Source organism: Medicago truncatula, chromosome 8, assembly GCF_003473485.1.
Source record: "Medicago truncatula cultivar Jemalong A17 chromosome 8, MtrunA17r5.0-ANR, whole genome shotgun sequence".
NCBI lineage: Eukaryota > Viridiplantae > Streptophyta > Magnoliopsida > Fabales > Fabaceae > Medicago > Medicago truncatula.
In genome coordinates this window covers 24,102,937-24,124,864 of record NC_053049.1, presented here as the reverse complement: position 1 = coordinate 24,124,864, position 21,928 = coordinate 24,102,937, and the positions used below count along the sequence as shown (strand labels likewise).

At 35.6% G+C, this 21,928-nt stretch overlaps 2 protein-coding genes across 2 annotated transcripts; both read right to left on the bottom strand.

Moving 5' to 3' along the window:
- Window positions 1–10,027: 10,027 nt before the first annotated feature.
- On the bottom strand, window positions 10,028–13,406 carry LOC120577505 (nucleolar protein dao-5-like). The gene is made up of 5 exons (XM_039829065.1): window positions 13,294–13,406; window positions 12,006–12,151; window positions 11,632–11,903; window positions 11,506–11,540; window positions 10,028–10,361 (listed from the first exon to the last, which is right to left on the bottom strand). Exons 1-5 carry the CDS (start codon window positions 13,404–13,406, stop codon window positions 10,028–10,030), a joined length of 900 nt encoding a protein of 299 aa, XP_039684999.1.
- Window positions 13,407–20,953: 7,547 nt separating this feature from the next.
- On the bottom strand, window positions 20,954–21,928 carry LOC11412013 (transcription factor MYB1). Its single transcript, XM_003628479.3, has 3 exons — window positions 21,811–21,928; window positions 21,538–21,667; window positions 20,954–21,440 (listed from the first exon to the last, which is right to left on the bottom strand). The coding sequence occupies exons 1-3, from the start codon at window positions 21,926–21,928 to the stop codon at window positions 20,954–20,956; spliced, it is 735 nt and encodes a 244-aa protein (XP_003628527.1).

Sequence of the window (21,928 nt, the reverse complement as noted above, 5' to 3'; positions counted from 1 at the left end):
GCATTAATGACACAGAAATGCACACAGTCAAAACGGAAGGAACTTAATAGGAAATTAAGGAAGGTCTAGAGTTGTAAGCACCCTACCAATTTTGAAGAAAATGGGTTTTTCGAGGGAACATGAAAAGACCATGTCCAGAAGCAATTATGGCCATGACGTCGTAAGAGTGGAAAAGAAAAGTGTTTCTAAAAATGCCAATCTTCTCCTCTTTTGAAGACTTTTTCATCAAAAATGGCATTTTTGGGGGGCATCTTGTTACAGGCTCATTTAATATGGTCAACATTTGTTTGACCACTATCTTTGCAGGAATCGAAGGCTTTCTCATTTCAACTTGAGGATTTCGACAAGATGGCAGGCCTAGCGCGCATGGTTTGAAGTTCGACATAGCAAGGCTGAAAGAGCGATCGCGTCGAAGTCAAGCATTCAAGGCGGGAAAACACGATTTCAAGCTCAAAAGCGGTTCCATTAGTGGAAACGTGGGGACAAGCGGTTGTCCAAGATGGAGAACGTGTTGATCATGGGATTAGTGTTTTCTAGTTATTTTCTTTAAGTATAAATAAGAGTTATACAGAATGTATGTAAACTGATTTGTAGACCACTTTACTTTTAATGCAGTGCATTTTACATTTCCTTTAAGTTTATTCGTTTAAACTTTTACTCTTTCCTTTAATTTTGTCTTGATTTTACAAGCAATCTCTGTAACACCCCGTTTTCCCAATATAAAAATTTCAAAACATTTATCAGAGTAATCAACACATAAACGGAATGCTACACTTATAAAAATCATAAATGAGATAATTAACTAATTATCTTTCCAAAAATCATCAACATATTAATTCCAAAACTTTGCAGCGGATTAAATTCATCAACGTAAATAAGTCTTGGCACGCAGGCCTCATCAAACATCTCATAAATATTCAGTTTAACAACTTAATCATAAATCAAATACGTAAGGAATAGAAAATAGCTCCAGGGCATCAAGCCCCCAACGTGGTGAGCAAAGGCTCCAGGGCATCAAGCCCTCAGCAATGAATGCTAATGCATGGACTCAACTACTCAACCTCATAGAAACAACAACCTCTTATATAAATCCAATAATTTGGAACATCTTCTTAATCAACTTAGACCGACTCATGCAGCTTTGTTAAATAACAAACAACAACATAGGCAGTATGCAAAACAACATGATATAACAATATCAAATGCAAATCAACAACATCTCAAACATCAAACATAGTTCATGTAATGTATATACAATTATATATCATTAACAACAATATTAGATTATATAATTCAGGCTTACTGAAACAACAACAACAAGATAAAGCACTTAGTTTCTTACCTCTAAGATCAACTCACATCAACTCGTGCGATAAAGATCGCATTTAACCTAACAAAGCATTCTGTAACTGGGCAACTTGCGAGGCGAGGGCCTCTACTCGCCATAGCGAGTTCAGGTGTAACTCCCAAAAATTCATTCTTAAACTATTCCAGTAAACAAGATCGACATGTTTCATATGATTCAAAATCAAAAGAATCCAAAAGTCCATCTTTATGAAGTTTGGAAATGCGATTCTCATTTATATGGCCTAAACGACAATGCCAAAGGTAAGTTGGATTCAACTCATTAGGTTTCAACCTTTTAGCGTTAATGTTATAGATAGGCATATCGAGATCTAGGATATAAAGTCCATTACTCAAATTTGCGTTAGCATAAAGAATATTATCCAAATAAACGGAACAACATTTGTTCTTTATTGTAAAATAAAAACCAGCCTTGTCCAAACAAGAAATTGAAATAATATTCCTGCTAATGGCAGGTACATAATAGCAGTTTTCTAAATTAAGTAAAAGACCACTAGGTAAGGTCAATACATAAGTTCCAACAGTTAAAGCAGCAACCTTTGCTCCATTGCCAACTCTAAGATCGACCTTGCCTTTTGCCAATGCTCTACTCCTTCTCAGACCCTGCACATCAGTATAAATATGAGAACCACATCCAATATCTAATACCCATGATGTAGAAGTAGACATATTAATTTCTATAACAAAAATACCTGCAGAAGTAGTAGGAATATTTCCATTCTTCTTATCTTCCAGATACTTTGGACAGTTTCGCTTCCAATGCCCAGTGTTGTTGCAGTAGAAGCACTTACACATGTTCAGGCACTTAAAAACATCTAAGGTTCAACTTAAGGGTCAAAACTACGAAATCATGTTGACTCTCTGGTCACACTCGCTAGGCGAGTGGATCTGCTCGCTATGGCGAGCTGCAAGGTGCAACTCGCGAGGCGGGTAAAAGTTGCTCGCGAGGCGAGCGATGAAGTTCATCACTCGCTATGGCGAGGATCATCCCTTGGGAGGCGAGCGATGAATGTAGGCTCGGGCAGAAGTGCAGTTTTCACAAAAATTCACTATTTCACATGGTTTTAAGCCTAACATTGATTCCTGTAATCATCTTATGACTTATCTAAAGTCTATAAATAGTTTCTACATCAATCTAACAACTTTTCATCCATTAATCCTCAATTTCTCTCTTTAACCCTAATTTTCCAACTTCTCTAATTCAATCCTACACTTGTTAATTATAACTATCATAATCATACTGATTAATAGAATTGAATGCTAGTCTCACCCTTACCTTAGCAATGAAAATCGTAGCTCTCTAGGTTACTTTCTCTTCTCTTCGCTTCTCCAAAAACTGATCGTACGTACTGTTTTTCTAAACTAGGTCTCTCCTATTTATATCTCCTCTATCTATTTTATCTTATTCCTCTTTCTCCCCCAAAACTCTCTAAAATCTCAAAACAACCCCTCAACTCAATATTTATTTTATTTTCAAATCTTATTTTATTAAACAATAAAATATGTCACAACTCCTCATAAAATCACATCGATTATAAAAATCATATAAATCACCTTAAATCACACATATCATATAAATATATTCTAAACTCCTCTTAATAAATTCTAGACTCAATTAAATAATTAAATAATTCAAAGAGGGTGTTACAATCTCAAACATGTCGAGAGACAGTGAAGGTGAGAAAAACACAAGAAGGGGGGGAGGGGGGGGGGGGGGGGGTTGAATTGTGTTTTCTTTTTCCCAAGATAAAATCTTCTTCTGAGGTCACTCCAGAAACTGTTGAAGAACGCTTCCGATGTGATGACACTTCAGAAGCAGTTGAATTGCTTCTGATGTGCAGTTCAGATACAAATGCACAGCGGAGTAAAACAGAGTAAGAGAGAAGAAAGAAATACACATGCAATTATACAGGTTCCTTCCACAAACCGGAAGTCAGTCTTGTCCCCCTTGCACTTCCAACGAGAGTTTCACTAAGTTTAATCACAACTGATTACAACTGCTCAATACTACACCTAGTATGAGACTTCAAATTGCTCAAGTACACAGGCAAGAGACTTCCTTTGCTCAAGCACACAAGCAAGAGACTTCCTATGCTCAAGCACTAAAGCAAGAGACTTCTATTCAAACAGAATTACACATAAAATTGTTTGAGTTTGAACACTTGATATACAATCAGTGGTGTTCACAATACAATGCAAATGAAAGACTCTCTAGACTTAAGAATTTCTAAAATATATCAAATGAACACAGAAATTCTAAGTGCTTTAATGTAACACAATTTTAGCAGAGTTTGGGCGCTTTGAAATTGTATATTGTCTCTCTTGAAACTATGTGTCTTCATTCCTTTATATAGAGGTCTGAGAGAGACGTTGAATTGCCAGCACATCAATAGAGTCGTTCTGGAATCTTGATCAATCACCAATGATCTTTTGCCTGATTTGGTTGTTGTCCTATGAAGGATCAATTTCAAATGCGTTTCCAATGTGCATAAACATTGTTTGCAGGCAGAGCTGTTATCCTTGTCTTGTAGCAGAGACAAACTCAAAGTAGTGGAAGTAGTGGTTGTACACTTCGTACAAACGAACTATGTCAACGCTCTTTGAGGAGTAAGCATCCAATACATTTCAAAATAGCCGTTGCCATACTTTTCCAGTCTTCTGCAATCTTTAGGCGAGTTAGAGTCAATGAAACAAATTTTGAATCTTTGAGTTCAATTTCCTGATGAACTGCAGCTTGTGGTGATACACAGCTTCTGATGAACTTGCTTCTGATGACGTCATCACTTCAGAAGCACTTTTTCTTCAGGAGCACTTCATAACTTCAGAAGCAGTTTTCTTCAGACACTTGAAGCTTCCCTTGTTGTTGAAATACTTGCTCTTTATTTGTTCTTTCAAGACTAATTTAAGATGTCAAATTTTGTCTATAGTCCTATACACTTGAACAAATATTAGCGTATCCAATTGACAATTTTTAATACTTTGTTATCATCAAAACTCTTAAAGGTTATTATTGTTAAACGTATTTTGTTCCAACAATCTCCCCCTTTTTGATGATGACAAACAATAGTATTTAAAATGTTCAATTGTTGTTAATCTAATTAACACGTTGACTAATAGGGTATGAGGTTTGTAAGCTCCCCCTAAGTCCAATAGTACTCTTAAGGTGAGGTTTGTAAGCTCCCCCTGAGTTCTATCCATGTTAATTAAATTCATCATTTAGAAACGAAATTCGCTTGAAGATTAAGAGATAAGAAGAAGGTTCTTTAAAATTAAATGATGGGGCTCAACGCTTATATAAATACTATACATCTACTCCCCCTTTTGTCATCAACAAAAAAAAATAAAAAAAATAAACAAAAGGATAAAGCAAGATATGAGAGCAATGCATATTAATCAGAGTATAATCAAAGAAATATCAGAGAACAATAAGGATAAACTGAGTTCAGAAGCAGCAGAAGTGTAAATAAATGCTAAACAAGAATAAAAACAAGCTAAAAAAATGTGTGCAACTAAGGGTTGGCTTGTTTTCTAAACATTTCCATCATTTGTTTAAGCATCTTGTTAGTTTCTTCTTGTTGCTTCTTCATTGCCTCTTGCTGAAGCTTCATCTCAGTCTTGAAGTCTTCATTGCTCTTAATCAAATTCTCTTCTCTTGCTTCCGCTTCTTCAAGCTTTGCTTCAGTAGCATTCTTGTATTCCAGCAGAAGTAACTTCTGCTCTAGTAGATCCTTCTAAAGCTTCTTGTTCTCTTCTACCAAAGCAGCATTCTTCTAAATCAAATCTAGGTTGGGAGATGCTGTTTGGAAGTTGATTTTGCTTAAGAAGGTTAGATCCAAATCTCTGGGATGCACACCATTAGGAATGAAGTCTGTGGCTTCTCTTCCTCTTAAGCTTGAGAGATTCTGCACCCAAGTTTTTAATATCTTAACCTCTTGTAGACTGCTATTTACTCCTTTCAGCCAGTCTTGAAATTTCTGTTGAGCTAAATCTTGTTCATCAATACAAGTTCTTTGAAGGGCAGACAAGATGTAGTCAACTCTCTCTTTCAGCCTATTCCATTGTTTCTCATAGTCATCTTTGTGAATCAAATCATTTCTGGCTTGAATGAGTTGGTTCAATTCCTTGAAGATCTTTTCACACACATCAATTAATAATGTAGAATCAAGAAAGATAGTTGGTGGTGAGGGTATCTTTGATGGTTTTGGAGAAATGACAGGTTGGATGGCTAAGTGAGATGATGATTGATGGCTGTTTGAGGAGTTAAGGAGATGATCAGAAGCAGATTCCATGATCACATCAGAAGAAGAGTTGATTAGCTCTTCCTCAACGTCAGAGACATCTGATGTGATCATAGGTTATGATTCAGATAAGGTTCCTAAGGTGGGTTGCTCAGAAGCAATTTGTTCAAGAACAGATTGTTCAGAGGGGTTTTGTTCAGAAGTGTGTTCAGGAACAACTTGTTCAGGAACAGCTTCTTGGTTCAAGGTTGACGGTTCAGGGATGTCAGTTTGTTGGTTTGTATTCATTGGTTCTGGTTGTTGTTGGTCTTCTGGAGTAACTTCTTCTGAAGCTACTTCAGAGGCTTTCTGTGGTTCTTGGATGTTTTCTGGTTGAATTACAGAGATTGGTTTCATAAAAGCTGGTTGGAGGGGATGATCAGGAGGTAAGTGTTCAGTCATTTTCATCCTTCTTGATGATAGTTTGTTAATTCGTTCAAATGGTCCTGGAACCAAAGGTTTGTATGTACTAGACTTTGAGGTTGGCTTTTTGTGGGTTTTGGAGGATGGTGAAAGGTTTTTGTTCTTGGCTTGATATACCTGACTAAGTGGTATATTATCTAAGTCTAGGGATGATGATGATGATGTTGATTGAGAAGAGATGGATGGGGATGAATCTGATTCTACATTAATAACATTATTATTGTGTGGAGAATCAGGAATACCTTTTAGACTGTCTGAGAGAGTGACTTCTGATCCAAACTCTGAAGCAGCAGCTCCTGATATGTCCTTTCCTCTTGTCAGAGCCTCTTCTAACAGAACAGTTGCTTCCTTGACTGTCTATTCTTTTACCTCATCAGAGAGAGCCAGAATCTCAGCAGCTTTTTCATTACTTAGAGGATTAGTCTCAACAATCCCTGCAACTTTGAGCTTTTCATCCCTCTCCTTCTTGTACTATTTCATTATCAGAAAATTCCTTGGCCATTTGTGCCATCTCAAGAGTGACTTCCACCATTGGTGATACTCTTTCTAGAGGCTTTTTAGCTTTTCTTTTCCTTGGCTTCAGAGTGTCCTATTCTTTTTCCTCATTCTTTTCATTCACCCATTTTTCAGCAGCTTCTTCAACAGCTTCCTTAATATCTCTATTCCCCTTGACTTTTCTTTTCTTGGAACCTTCAGAAGCAGCATCAGAAGTTGATTCAGCTTTGCTTTTCTTTGACTTCTTGGAAGATTTGCTTGAAGCTTCATCCAAGTAGTCTTCTTTGTTCAGTGCCTTCCTCTTGGTCTTCCTGCTTTTGGCCACAGGAATAGCTCCTCCATACATCTCTTCTGGTACTTCCCACAAGCTGATTTTAACACCAGTTCTTTCAAAATGTTCCGTAATGAAGTGCATCTGAACTTCTAGTGCATCTTGCTTGCAGATTGGAGGGAAGTCCTTCATAAGTGTTGAGACTGCATCAGACTCCTTCATGTCTGTGCTCAGTTTCTTGTAATCATCTTTCTCAATGATCTGCATATGCCTCAGGGTTGCACCATTGAAGATCTTTCCTGTTTCTGTTCCAAGCTGGACGTCTGTGAAGGCATTTAGATCGCTGAGAGCTTGCAGAATTCTTCCTTGATGAAAGATCTCAGACAGAAGTCTTCCATAGGGCACCCATCATCTATTATTCAATTGACTCTCCCTCAGCTGATGAACCATGTGCTTGAACATGTACTTAGGCACGTTTACATATTCCTTTGTGATGAACAGATGGAGGAATATCTTGTGCTCTAAGGAGGGTTGATCACTGCTACCACCTTTTAGTAACAGGTTAGCATTTTGAATTTTCAACAACATTCTCTTCTCTCCATCAAGCTCAGAGAAGACTCCTTTGGTTTTGCTGTTGAAGATTGTTTGGTTGACAACATCATTCCAAGGGCTTTCCTTGGCATTCTGAATACCACCCTCGTAGGTTCCATGTGCTGGCCTTCTGAGCACATATGCTATGACTGTTTCAGAAATGCGGATTGGAATCCCCATTATACTTGATCTGATCTCTGTCTCAACAAAGGGTTCCAAACCCATTTCTTCTCTTGTTTTCCCTCCCAATTCAGGGTACAACAAAACCTTTTCACCCTTTTCTATCTTGGATGTAGCTCTGTCGTAAATGCTAGCCCTTACCCAGAAGTGACGAACCAAGGTTTGGTAAGTAGGTCCATTCAAGAACTTGAAGTATTCTACTAGGCCTTGTGCTTCGTAGTACTTGCTGATGTCACATCTATGGAAGGCTAACGATTTGAAATCAACTGGGTTCTCTGTTTGAACCTTAAGATCCCATTCTTCCAAAGACATGGTTCTTTCATTAATTTCATATGCTGGTGCTTCTGCTTGTTGTTGCATGTTGGATGACGATCTAGGAGCAGAACTTGAGGATGTCATTGAATGATGAAGATCAATTTTGGGTTTCTAGGTTTAGAGACGAGAAATCCGCTTACTTCGCAAAGAATGGTTTGAGAATACGTAAGTGTAGCTTGTGAAGTGAGTAGTGTGTGTTTTGTCAAAGTGTTTTTAGTAAAACGTTTGCAATTCAGAAGGGGACAAACAAACACAACATTAATGACAAATTAGGGGTGCGTGAAAGTACGTTTAAAGCTATTAAAATCATCATTGCCCTTTAAAGTTATACACCAATACAAATAGACCACGTCAGAGGCATTTCAGAGAGACTGCTTAGTTGGTGGGACAGGTGTTACTAGAAAGTAACTTCCAACGTTTCCACTAACTTTGCTATTCAGAAGCAAAGAATTCAGCTTCTAAAGTTTTAATGCTGATGTCATCTTCAGAAGCATATTTTCCTCAGAATCTCAGTTAAGAGCCTCTGATGGACCATAGCTTCTGAACAGACTTCAGAACTAAACTTCTTATTCAGAGGCAAGCAAGTTTTAATCAGACACAAAGTGCATGTTCAAATTTTTCTTAATAAAATCAAATCTTTCAACAGTTAAAGGCTTTGTAAATATATCAGCATATTGATGCTCTGTATCAATGAATTATATATCTAAAACTCCTTTTTGAACATAATCTCTGATAAAATGGTGTTTGATTTCAATATGCTTGGCTCTTGAATGTAAAATTGGATTCTTTGATAAACAAATAACATCAGTATTATCACAAAAAATGGGAATACTGTTAGCATTTATCTGGTAGTCCTCCAACTGATGTTTCATCCAAAGTAGTTTTGTACAACAACTTGCAGCTGAAATATATTCTGCTTCTGCTGTAGACATAGCAATTGTTGCTTGTCTTTTGCTAGCCCAGGATATCAGATTCTCTCCCAGGAACTGACAGTTTCCACTGGTTGATTTTCTTTCAATCCTATCACCAGCATAATCAGCATCACAAAATCCAACCAACTGATAATCTAGGGATTTCCTATAAAGGAGTCCAAGATTAGTTGTTCCCTTCAGATACCTGAAGATTCTCTTAACAGCAGTTAAATGAGATTCTCTAGGATCTGACTGAAATCTTGCACACAAGCATACACTGAATAAAATATCTGGTCTAGATGCAGTGAGGTATAACAAAGAACATACCTCTGTACAGCTTTCGATCTACTTTTGTTCCAGTATCTTCTTTGCTTAAGGTGCAGGTTGGATGCATTGGTGTGTTCATCTCTTTACATTCTTCAAGCTTGAACTTCTTCAGAAGCTCCGTGGTATACTTTGTCTGATGAACATACACACCATCTTTATTTTGTTTGATTTGAATTTCAAGAAAGAACTTCAATTCACCCATCATACTCATTTCAAACTCATCCTGCATTAGCTTAGAAAATTCTTTGCAAAGAGATGCATTAGTAGAACCAAATATGATATCATCAACATAAATTTGCACCACAAGAATGTCTTTCTTAAGGGTTCTTCTGAAGAGTGTTGTATCAACTTGGCCTCTCTTAAAATCATTTTTGATTAAGAAATTACTTAGCCTATCATACCAAGCTCTAGGAGCTTGTTTCAAGCCATATAGTGATTTCTTAAGTTTGTAAACATGGTCAGGATGCTTAAGATCCTCAAAACCAGGAGGTTGTTTGACATACACTTCTTCTTCAATGACACCATTAAGAAATGCACTCTTGACATCCATTTGATATAATATTATGCCATGATCAACTGCATAGGATAGAAGTAACCTGATTGCTTCCAATCTTGCAACTAGAGCAAATGTTTCAGTGTAATCAATGCCTTCTTGTTGACTGTAACCTTGTGCAACAAGTCTGGCTTTGTTTCTGGTTACTTCACCTTGTTCATTCAACTTGTTTTTGAATACCCATTTTGTTCCAATAATGTTCTTCTGATTAGGTTTGGGTACCAGATCCCACACATCATTTCTTTGAAATTGATTAAGTTCTTCTTGCATAGCCAACATCCATCCATCATCTGCAATTGCCTCATCAACCGACTCAGGTTCAGTTACTGACAACAATCCCATCAAAGACTCTTCTGGTCTGAAATATGATCTTGTTTTTTTTGGGACTTTCTTTGTTTCCAATGATTTGATCCTCAAGTTGTGACAACTTGTACTTGAATGTGTTTTTAGATTGATTGGCTTGCTCAGAATCATCTTGACCTTCATCAGATGCTACTCCGTCTTGAGCTTCTGATGTGGGTTCAGCTTCTGGACTTGATTCAGCTTCTGGACTCTTTTCATTATCAGAAGGTTGATCAGATTCTGATGCATCTTCAGAATCATGTGTACCTGCAGTACTTTCATCTTGCTCTGGAGTTTTACTTTCAGGCTCCCTATCATCAAATTTTACGTGCATTGATTCTTCAACACAATGTGTATCTGAATTATACACTCTGTATGCCTTTGACCTTTCAGAGTAACCTAAAAAGATTTCTCTTTGAGCCTTGGCATCAAATTTCTTCAGATAGTCTTTGGTATAACATGTACATCCAAATTGATGAAAGTAAGAGATATTGGGTCTTCTTCCTTTGAAGAGTTCATATGCAGTTTTCTCCAATAACATGAAGTATTAACTGCTTCTGCCCAGAAATGTTTAGCTAAATTATTTTCATGGATCATGGTTCTGGCCATTTCTTGTAGAGTTATGTTCTTTCTCTCTACAACCCCATTTTGCTGTGGAGTTCTAGGAGAAGAGAATTCATGGACAATTCCATGTTTTTCACAAAAAGATTCAAATGACTCGTTTTCAAATTCTCCACCATGATCACTTCTGACTTTCAAAAATTTCAGTTCTTTTTCAGACTGTATCTGAGTGCAGGAGCTGTTAAACACTTCATATGCATAGTCTTTACTTCTTAGGAATTTTACCCAAGTCCATCTGCTGTAATCATCAACAATGACTAATCCATATTTACTTCCATATAAGGATGCAGTGTTAACTGGTCCAAATAAATCAATATGAAGTAACTCTAAAGGTCTGGAGGTTGATACAATGTCTTTGGATTTGAAAGAAGTTTTAACAATTTTCCCTTTCTGGCATGCACCACAAAGTGCATCTGAATGATAATCAATGTTAGGCAAGCCTTTGACAAGCTGTAACTTACTAAGCTTAGAGATTAATCTCCAGTTAACATGTCCTAGCTTTCTGTGCCATACCCATTTTTTATCATTCATTGATAGAAGGTAAACTACCTTCTGATCAGCCAGATCAGAGAAATTTATCTTATAGACATTCTCAACTCTCTTTCCCTTAAAGGTAATGGATTTGTCATCCTTGTTGACTATGGTGTAGTTGGTCTTACTGAAAATTACATCATACCCATTGTCACAAAATTGACTGATGCTCAATAGGTTATGCTTCAGACCATCTACAAGCCAAACATTATTTATTGAAATGGAGGAATTACCAATAGTATCCGTACCAATGATCTTTCCAGTTTGGTTGCCACCAAACTTGAACATCTGCTGTCCAGGTACCAGGACCTTTGTTTCTCTTTTGCCCTTAGACACACCTGCAATATTGATTAATTCAAATTTAGGTACCCATATCTTCATGGGTCCTTTGGGGTTAGTTCTGGAGGTTTTACTTTTCCTCCCTTGTACCTTGAGCTGAGTGTTGGGTAGCTTCTGATCACTCAACACTTTCGGTTTAACACCTTTAGGTATTGTTTTCTTAGAAGCAGCAACTCTTTTGTTCTTCTGGCCCTTTGACTTTAGGATTCCAGGTTCTGACCTTTTCAGAATCTTGATCTTTGTAGTCTTAGGATCAGACTTTGTCATAACCTTAGTTTTGGAGTTCTTTGGCTTTGATGTAATCTTAGCTTTTGAACTAGAAGCTTCAGGTTCTGACTGAACAACAGTTTTAGCTTCAGTACCTTCAGGCACAAAGGTGGATTTCAATCCATCCTTGATACAATCACAATAGTTTTTGAGACTATACTCTTTAGGTTTCCCTTCAGAGTATCCAATCCCTTTACCATCGTTCTTGTAGATGCTGTAAATCATAGAATCTACATTGCTTCTATCAATACCAGTCATTATGAAATCCTCTAAAGCAATTTCATGTTTGTTTTCAGAACCTTTATCACACTTTTCTTGCAGCTTCTGATAAAGAACCTTGAGTCTGTCTTCATATGTGGTATATATGAAGTCAAACCCTCTGAGTTCTTTTTCAGACGCTTTCAGTTCCAATATTGATTCTTGTTGTTTCATTAAAGCCACATATTTTTCTTTTAAATCAACCAACTCATTGGTTATGTGTTCAAATAGTGATAAAAGTTCCTTGAGAGACTCAACAAGTTCTTGTCTGGGAATTTTGAATATACCTCATTTTCATCTTCTGAATCTGATTCAGATTCTGATACAGCTTCTGATGATACTGTTGCCACTAACCCCATTGCTGCTTTTGCATCATCATCAGCTTCTTCTTTCTCAGAACCAGACTCACTATCCAGATCTTCCCAGGTTGCCATCAAACTCTTCTTGATCTGCTTTCTGAATTTGCTTGAGCTGAAACTTGGCTTCTTTGTTCTGCTCTTTGACTTTTCCTTCTGAAGATTAGGGCATTTAGCAATGAAATGACCAGGCTTCTTGCAGCTGAAGCATCCCTTCTAATCTTCCTTCTTGAAGTTCTTATAGCTACCTCTTTTGCTCAAAAACTTTTTCTGCTTCTTTGCTAGATATTCAAGCTTGTTGGAAAGCATGACCATCTTTACAGATTGATCTTGATCAGAATCTCCATCTGGTGATTCTTCTTCAGATTCACTAGCCTTGTATGCTTTAGATGACTTTCCTTTAGATGGTAGAGCAATAGATTTATTCTTCCTTGAGGACTCATGCTCATTCAGGCTCATTTCATGAACCTTGAGGGAACTAACAAGATCTTCAACACTCAAAGTGTTTAGATCCTTAGCTTCCTCAATGGCAGTCACCTTAGGTCTCCATCTAGAAGGCAAGCTTCTCAATATCTTGCTCACATGATCAGAAGCAACATAACTCTTCTTCAGTATTTGCAGTCCAGATACTAAAGTTTGAAATCTTGAGTACATCTCTTCTATACTCTCATCATCCTTCATCTTCAACAGCTCATACTGATGAACTAGCATAAGTGCTTTTGCTTCTTTAACCTTCTTGCTACCTTCGTAGTTTGCATAGAGTGAAGCAAACATTGCCTTAGCAGTGGATTTATCACTCATTTTCATATATTCAGTGCGCGGTATAGAAGCAACAATGATCCCTCTGATCTTGTGATGCTTTTTGAATAACTTCTTTTGAGCAGGAGTGTGTATCTTTCTGTCAATAGCAGCTCCTTCCTCATCCAGGTCCAGATCATCAACTCCATCTTCAAGAATATCCCACAACTCATCATCCAATCCCATGATGTAGCTGTACATGTTGGTTTTCCACCAAGAAAACTCTTCAGAATCTCCATTGAACTTTGGAGCTTTTCCAGAATCTGATTTCTTATCAGCTGTACCGTAATCATATGAAACAGTCTTGTTTCCTGAAGGAGAAGTTTCAGTCATGTTTTTCTCAGATCTTGAACTGTTACACGGTTAAGTGTTTTGACAACAAACCAAGGTTTTGATACCAATTGAAGTTGAGAAAAACACAAGAGGGGGGGGGGGGGGGGGGGGTTTAATTATGTTTTCTTTTTCCCAAGATAAAATCTTCTTCTGAGGTTACTTCGGAAACTGTTGAAGAACGCTTCTGATGTGAAGACACTCCAGAAGCAGTTGAATTGCTTCTGATGTGCAGTTCAGATACAGATGCACAGCGGAGTAAAACAGAGTAAGAGAGAAGAAAGAAAGACACAGACAATTATACAGGTTCCTTCCACAAACCGGAAGTCAGTCCTTTCCCCCTTGCACTTCCAAGGAGAGTTTCACTAAGTTTAATCACAACTGATTACAACTGCTCAATACTACACCTAGTATGAGACTTCAAATTGCTACAGCACAAAGGCAAGAGACTTCCTTTGCTCAAGCACACAAGCAAGAGACTTCCTTTGCTCAAGCACACAAGCAAGAGACTTCCTATGCTCGAGCACTAAAGCAAGAGACTTCTATTCAAACAGAATTACACAGAAAATTGTTTGAGTTTGAACACTTGATATACAATCAGTGGTGTTCACAATACAATGCAAATGAAAGACTCTCTAGAATTAAGAATTTCTAAAACATATCAAATGAACACAGAAATTCTAAGTGCTTTAATGTAACACAATTTTAGCAGAGTTTGGGCGCTTTTAAATTGTATATTGTCTCTTCTGAAACTCTGTGTCTTCAGTCCTTTATATAGAGGTCTAAGAGAGACGTTGAATTGCCAGCACATCAATAGAGTCGTTTTGAAATCTTGATCAATCACCAATGATCTTTTGCCTGATTTGGTTGTTGTCCTATGAAGGATCAATTTCAAATGCGTTCTCTGTAACGCCCTAGTCGTTATTTTATTTATTTTGGAATTATTTAGAGTCTTTTATGTAATTTTTAAATAATATTTGTGATTTATGTGGTGTGCATTATTTTATTATATAGTTTATTTTAATAATAATTAGAATAAGTGGGAAATTAATATTATTTTGGAGGTTGGGGAGTTAATTAGGAATTAATAGAATTAAGGGGAGTTTAATAGAATTAAAGGGAAGTTACTTTTTGGGAGTTAAGAAAAGAGAATTCAGAGAAATAGTTTTCACGTACAATCATGTTTTGGGAGAAAAACCAGAGAAAGCCAAGAGGAGAACCAAGCAGGGAGATTTTGATCTTGAGAGCTTTTCTTTCTGCAAAACTAAGGTAAGGGTGAGGTTTACTTTCAATAGTATGGATTATAATTCTGATTTTGGTTTAACCTAGTTCTGGTAGAAATTGGGAATTTGGGTCTAGGTTTTGATTCTTCGAATTCTGGACGGAATGAGTGTAGGAACCATTGTTTTAGTGTTAGAAATATGTTCCGGACGATTTTAGGATTGCATAACATTACTGTAAACCGTTTTGGGGTTGAAATTGGGAAAAATGGGGTCTTTTGGTGAAGGGTCTGCAATTCACGATTCTGGAACTGTCATGATCCACCTGGCGGAATGGTATTCTCGCCTGGCGGAATTTTGCCTTTCGCTCGCCATTGGTTCGCCCTGGCGAAGCTGCCCAGTAGGAATTCCAGAGAGCACTGACTTAGTTCGCCATTCCTTCGCCTTTTGTTCGCCCTGGCGAAAGTGCCCAGTAGCCATTCGCCTTTTGCTCGCCATGGCGAGAAGCCAATTTTTGTTGATTTCGCCTGGCGAGTTTAGTAGTTCGCCTGGCGAAAGTGCCCAAAACTGAATCATATTTGGAGTTTTGTATACCCAGTTGTACGCATTGTTTGGTTGATTCTTTCGGCTGTACTAATGATTATATGTGATTATATTAATTACTAAGAGCATGACTAATTGTTGATTGTTGTTTTATGTATAATTTCACTTAAATAAATTATACAAATTGTTGGATTGATTATAATGATTTGTTGTTGACTGAGATGTATGCTTTATTTAATTAAGTCATACATGTTGTTGCATTATGGAGTTGTAAGACATATAAACATATATGCATTTGTTGAGGTTGTATGTAGATATACACAAGTGGAGTCAGTTGCATAAGCATAAAAGCGGGAGGGCTCTGGCCTTGGAACGCCTCGTCGTTCAAAGCGGTGGAACACTTGTTGTTCAAAGCGGTGAGGACTTATGTCCTAAACAAATGCTTTAACCATTCAATAGCGGTGAGGACCTATGTCATGAATGAATGCTTTAACCATTCAATTAGCGGTGAGGGCTTCGACCCTGAATATGGTACCACATGCATGAGCATTGTAGAGGAGTCTTAGTGGAGTTGTTGAGTGTTGCATGAGTCGATGTCGTTGGTTGTAATTCTATTTATTGTTGATGTTGTTAATGGTGATATATCTATATATTGATGAATTATTATTATGTTAGGGTGTTAGATTCAATTGATGAATTTATTATCTATATTTATTGTTGTGAATCTCACCCCTTCTGCTTGAAAATGTTGCCCTTCCTATGGGTAACTTGCAGGTGATCCTGAGTAGTAGGTGGTGGCTCAAGTGTCTAAGGCTCTGATACGTACGGGATGAGATTTCTTATTGTTTTTCATTCCTATGTATCAATTTTTGGAAACTTGTGGATGTAGCCCTTTTTTTGGTTGTTGAATTTATCTTGATGAGGCTTTTATGCCAAGATTATTTTATGGGGATTTAAACAGTTGTTGTTGTTGCTTTTAATGCAAATATTCCGCTGCAAATGATTGAAGTTTATGAAAGATGTTTAATTAAATAGTTTTATATTCTATTTAAGAAATTTTGAAAATGTAGTGTGACATGCCCGTTCGGGTTATTACTCTGATGAATTATTTATTAATTAATTGCTTTGGGATAACGAGTTGTTACATTCCCAATGTGCATAAACATTGTTTGCAGGCAGAGCAGTTATCCTTGTCTTGTAGCAGAGACAAACTCAGAGTAGTGGAAGTAGTGGTTGTACACTTTGTACAAACGTACTATGTCAACGCTCTTTGAGGAGTAAGCATCCAATGCATTTCAAAATAGCCGTTGCCATACTTTTCCAATCTTCTGCAATCTTTAGGCGAGTTAGAGTCATTGAAACAGCTTTTGAAACTTTGAGTTCAATTTCCTGATGAACTGCAGCTTCTGGTGATACACAGCTTCTGATGAACTTGCTTCTGATGATGTCATCACTTTAAAAGCACTTTGTCTTCAGGAGCACTTCATAACTTCATAAGCAGTTTTCTTTAGACGCTTGAAGCTTCCCTTGTTGTTGAAATACTTGCTCTTTATTTGTTCTTTCAAGACTAATTTAAGATGTCAAATTTTGTCTATAGTCCTGTACACTTGAACAAATATTAGCGTATCCAATTGACAATTTTTAATACTTTGTTATCATCAAAACTCTTAAGGGTTATTATTGTTAAACATATTTTGTTCCAACAGACAGTGCCCTTTTTTATTTCAAAACCCGTCCTGCTCTCTAAGTAACCTGAGTGCATCTCGTGGCCTTTTTCAAACCGTTTTTTATCAAAACCTTTGTACAACATGTCCTGAGATTTCTAGTTCGGTCTCGCTTGTAATAATCAGAACTAGCCCGTAAATGGATTGTCTCTCGACAGGTTTGAAATTGCAAGTAAGTGCCCTTTTTTGATCATAAACGATTTGAAAAAGATCACAAAAATTCACTCAGGTTACTTAGAGAGCAGGGCGAGTTTTAGAGTAAAAGAGGGCAATGTCTCTCGACAGCTTTGAGATTGCAAGTAAGTGCCCTTTTTTGATCGAAAATGGTTTGAAAAAGGTCACAAAAATGCACTCAGATTATCTAGAGAGCAGGACAGGTTTTAGAGTAAACAAGGGCACTGTCTCTCAACAGGTTTGAGATTGCAAGTAAAAGCAAGATAAAATTATAGGAAAGGGTAAAAGTTTAAACGCATAGAATTAAAGGAAATGTAAAATACATTGCACTAAAAGTAAAATGAACTATAAATCCGTTTACATACATTCTGTATAACTCGTTTCCCAATGCGCTGATAGTTTGAGTGTTGTAGAATTTCTATAAATGATTTGGGACCCATTTTCCGACTAGGAAACTCTTATTTATACATAAAGAAAATATCTGGCAAAGGACTAATCCCATGATCAGCACTTCCTCCATCTCGGACAATTGTTTGTCCCACGTTTCCACTAAGGAAACCGCCTTTGAGCTTGAAATCGTATCTTCCCGCCTTGACTGCTTGACTTCGACGCAATTACGCTTTTAGCCTTGCTCTATTAAACTCTTGACCATGCGCACTAAACTTACTAACTTGTCGAAATCCTCAAATTAAAATGAGAAAGCTTTCGATTCCTGCAAAATTAAAAGTCAACTAAATATTGACCACATTAAATGAGCTTGACGAAATTACAACTTTATATATAAGATATGATAGGTAAAATCATTCTTTCAAAAAAGAATAAAAGGAAAAAATTGGGAAATTCGTAACAACTATTTTGCCTCCAAAAATCTGCTTAATAACTTTTATATATAAGATAAGATAAGATATGTTATTTAAGATCATTTTTTCAAGGCAAAAAATTTGGAAATTTCTAACAACTTTTTTGCCTACAATTTTTTTTTAAGAGAATTATAAAGTTTTATTTTTAAGATATGAGATCATCTGGCAAAATAAAAAAAAAAACTAGATTGGAAATTTGCAACAACTTTTTTGCATAAAAAAAGTTTGTCTAAAAGACTTAAGTACTTTAATATATAAGATAAGATATGAGATGTCGGTGTAAAATTAATTTAGAGAAGTGATAATCCCGATTCACAAAAGTGATATGTATTGGATCTCTATTGACAAAAGTGATAATCCCGATTTCTTATTTTAAATTACCTTTTTTGTCCGTGTTAACACTCTTATTTTTGAAGAAGGAGTTCTTATAATCTAGAGTTCGTTCATGAAATAATTATAGTCTATCTAAGAATTGATTCACTAAAGAATTAAAATTGGTTCTTCCGAACGATATATTATCCTTTGTTGCAGCACATTAAACACTTGAACTAAATTATTATTTTTCAATGCGAGCTCATTTACTTTTGCTTTGCAAAATATATCATATTTTCGTCAATATTACCAAATTAGATATCCGAATAATATTTTAAAAAAAGATATCCAAAAAGTGTATATCAGAAGAACAAGATATCAGAATAGAGTAATGTAAGAAATATTTGGATATGTATATGCCTCTAAAAAGCTCTTGGTAGATTTAACCTTCACAACAATAAAGAAACGGTAGAGTGATAAAGAAAAAATTGGGTATTGAATGAGTGTATGAGAATTTGAGGTTTTTTTGTTTTTTTTTCAACTATTCTAGTGGTTAGAGCTCAAACATTTTATATGTGGAGAAGTGAGGTGTCTGTGGTTCGAACTCCGATATCTGCATATAAAATGCAATATCTCTACCAACTAAGGTAATCTCACTGGATCAATCTTTCACATTTGGAAAATCCAAATAGTGGAATTTTCCTCTTGTGATAATGTAAATTTCTCGTCGCCCCATCCTTCATCCATGTTGTAGGATAATTTTTGGGTGGTTTATGTTGCTAGGGGTGGAGTAGCGTTACATCATGATATGTTATTTTGTATCTCATTTTCATGAGTAGCTTTGCACATCTTGTGCTAGTTTACTCTACAAATAAAGTTTGCTTATCGATCAAAAAAATAAATAAAATAAAAGCCATTCATACAATAACATCCAATAAACTACCTAATACATTTAGAAGAAATAGAGTATAGTCTAGTGGTATGTGTTGAGATACCAAAGGAGTTTTAAGAAGATTAGTTTAATATTTGATACCGTTACGAACTAATAATACGATTTGTCTATAAAAAAAGAAAGAGTAAATTACACTTCCCTCATATTAAATAAAGATGATTGAATTATATTTCTTTCCCCTCTTATGTTAAAATATACACTTCCCTCCCCTCTTATTCAAAAAAATATTAAAAAACTTTTCACTCACCTCCCTTAAGAGAAGCTTGAATTACATTCACCTCCTCTCTTATGTTAAAATCTACACTTTACTCCCTCAATATTTTTTATTTCTAATAATTTACCAAAAAATAATAATAATCTAACACACTTCGAAAAAATTAATATTGTGAGTCTATATTTAATAAAATAAAAAATTGAATACATATTTTTTGCAATTTTTTATTCACAATTTCATTAAAATGTAGTTTTAAACCCTATAAAATATAAAACAACCCAAAATAAAATTAAAATATGTGAAAAGTTACTAAAGACAATAAAACATGGTTATTTAAAAGTTAAGTTTATACATTAAATTATAAAATCAATAGAAAAATATTTAAATTTAATTATCATTGACATTTAAATTATATAGAAATGAATTAATTTTTCTTTAAATAGTAATTCAAAATTAATATATATCATAAAAATATTTATTTATATTAAAATAGATTAAAGTGTAGTGCATATTTAATTATTAAGGGATGATGTTGTAATTCAAGAATCTTATAAGGGATGGGAGTGTAAATTTTACCTTTCCGGAGAGGAGAGTGTATATTTTAACATAAGAGAGGAGGTAGTGTAATTCAAACATCTTTAATGGGAGGGAAGTGTAATTTACTCAAAAAAAACCTAATAAATTGTTGATAGCAAATAACTTTTTCATAAACAAAGTCTTTATTGGCAGCCCAGAAACATTATAAAGTTTATGTTTATGAGCGTACAGTCTCAGAACATAATTTTCATGATCTCAATCAAAAACCAACTTTTTTTATATAAGAAAATTTATTAGGGGAAAAGCTTAACACAAGATGTGCTTAGATGCCAAGAAATAGTATACAAAATACAAATCTTCAACTTACAACTTGCAGATCTGCCATATATATATATATATATATATATATATATATATATATATATATGTATTGCATTGAAATCTGCTAGTAAAATCTTCAAACTAAAACAACAACATAACAATGAAAGAGTCTAAAACAAAAAATAAAATACATTAATATTTCATACTACCCCAAGAGAAAACACAGAGAGAAATCTAAGGGTATTTTAGATTTGGAGGTATATAATAAAATGATACAATATTCCATAGTTTACCCTCATATCTATTCAAATATTATTTGTTTACCCTAATTTTTTTTCCACTTTATTTTATAATTCTCCATTAAAAATAAAAATGAGTCAAAGAAAGTTAATGCACTTAATCCAAAATTTCGGAAGAAATACATCATTTTTGACCCATGTTTATTTAGATTTTGTAATAGATGGAGCATATACTAATTAATCCAAACATAGTCTAGAAAAACATGATTTTTTTTAAATGAAATAAAAGACCTTGTTTTGAGGAGCTTCAAGGTAGATCCCAAAGAGAATTCAAATCACAAAGGTTGAAATCCCAAAAGGAGTCATCATCAACATTTGGAAACTCCATTAAGTTCTCCTCTTGTAATGAAGAGCATGACCCAATTTTCTCACTGTCTACATGTTCTCCCAAGTTCCACAAACTGTCACACCACATTTCACATGGTATTGGGGCATTACCTAGATCTGGTTTTGAAGTAGAAGCACACTCTCTACCAATTTGATTTGAAGCCATATTCTCTGAGTAATCAAGATCTCTAGGAATACTATTTTTCCCCTTCAACCAATTTGAATGACTTGACAAAGTTATAGGACGAGGTTTAATAACTTCATGAGCTTTCATGGTTTCCTTAGGTTTATCGTTTTCTTTCTCTTCTTCCTTTTCTGAAACCACTTTCTTTGCCAAATTTGTGTGCCAATAGTTCTTCACATCATTAGCTGTTCTACCCGGAAGCCTTCCAGCAATCAATGACCATCTATATACATATGTATATCAGTAAGTAAATAGCTGAAATAGATCAGCAGCTAGCACACAGAAACAACTTTAATTTCAATTTAACTATGTAAGATTACCTATTTCCTAGTAGTTTGTGTAACCTTAGGATCAAATCTTCTTCATCCTCAGAAAATCTTCCTCTGTTGATGTTGGGGCTTAAGTAATTTAACCACCTCAATCTACAACTTTTTCTGCATCTATTCAATCCTGTGTGTCAAGTGTAACAAATTTTGCCAAGATATTTATGTTAAAGAATTAATGCATCGTTATAGGGTTTGCTCCAATATAGGGTTTCAACTAAACTAGAACTATAAGCCAAATAAATAGTAGAATAAGAACATATACCATACCAGATCTCTGAGGAACTAAATTCCATTTTCCTTCACCGTACGTGTTAATGCAAGCCTTGAGTAGCTCATCTTCCTTGTAAGTCCATGCGCCTTTTCTCACACCTCCGGTATTCTCCAT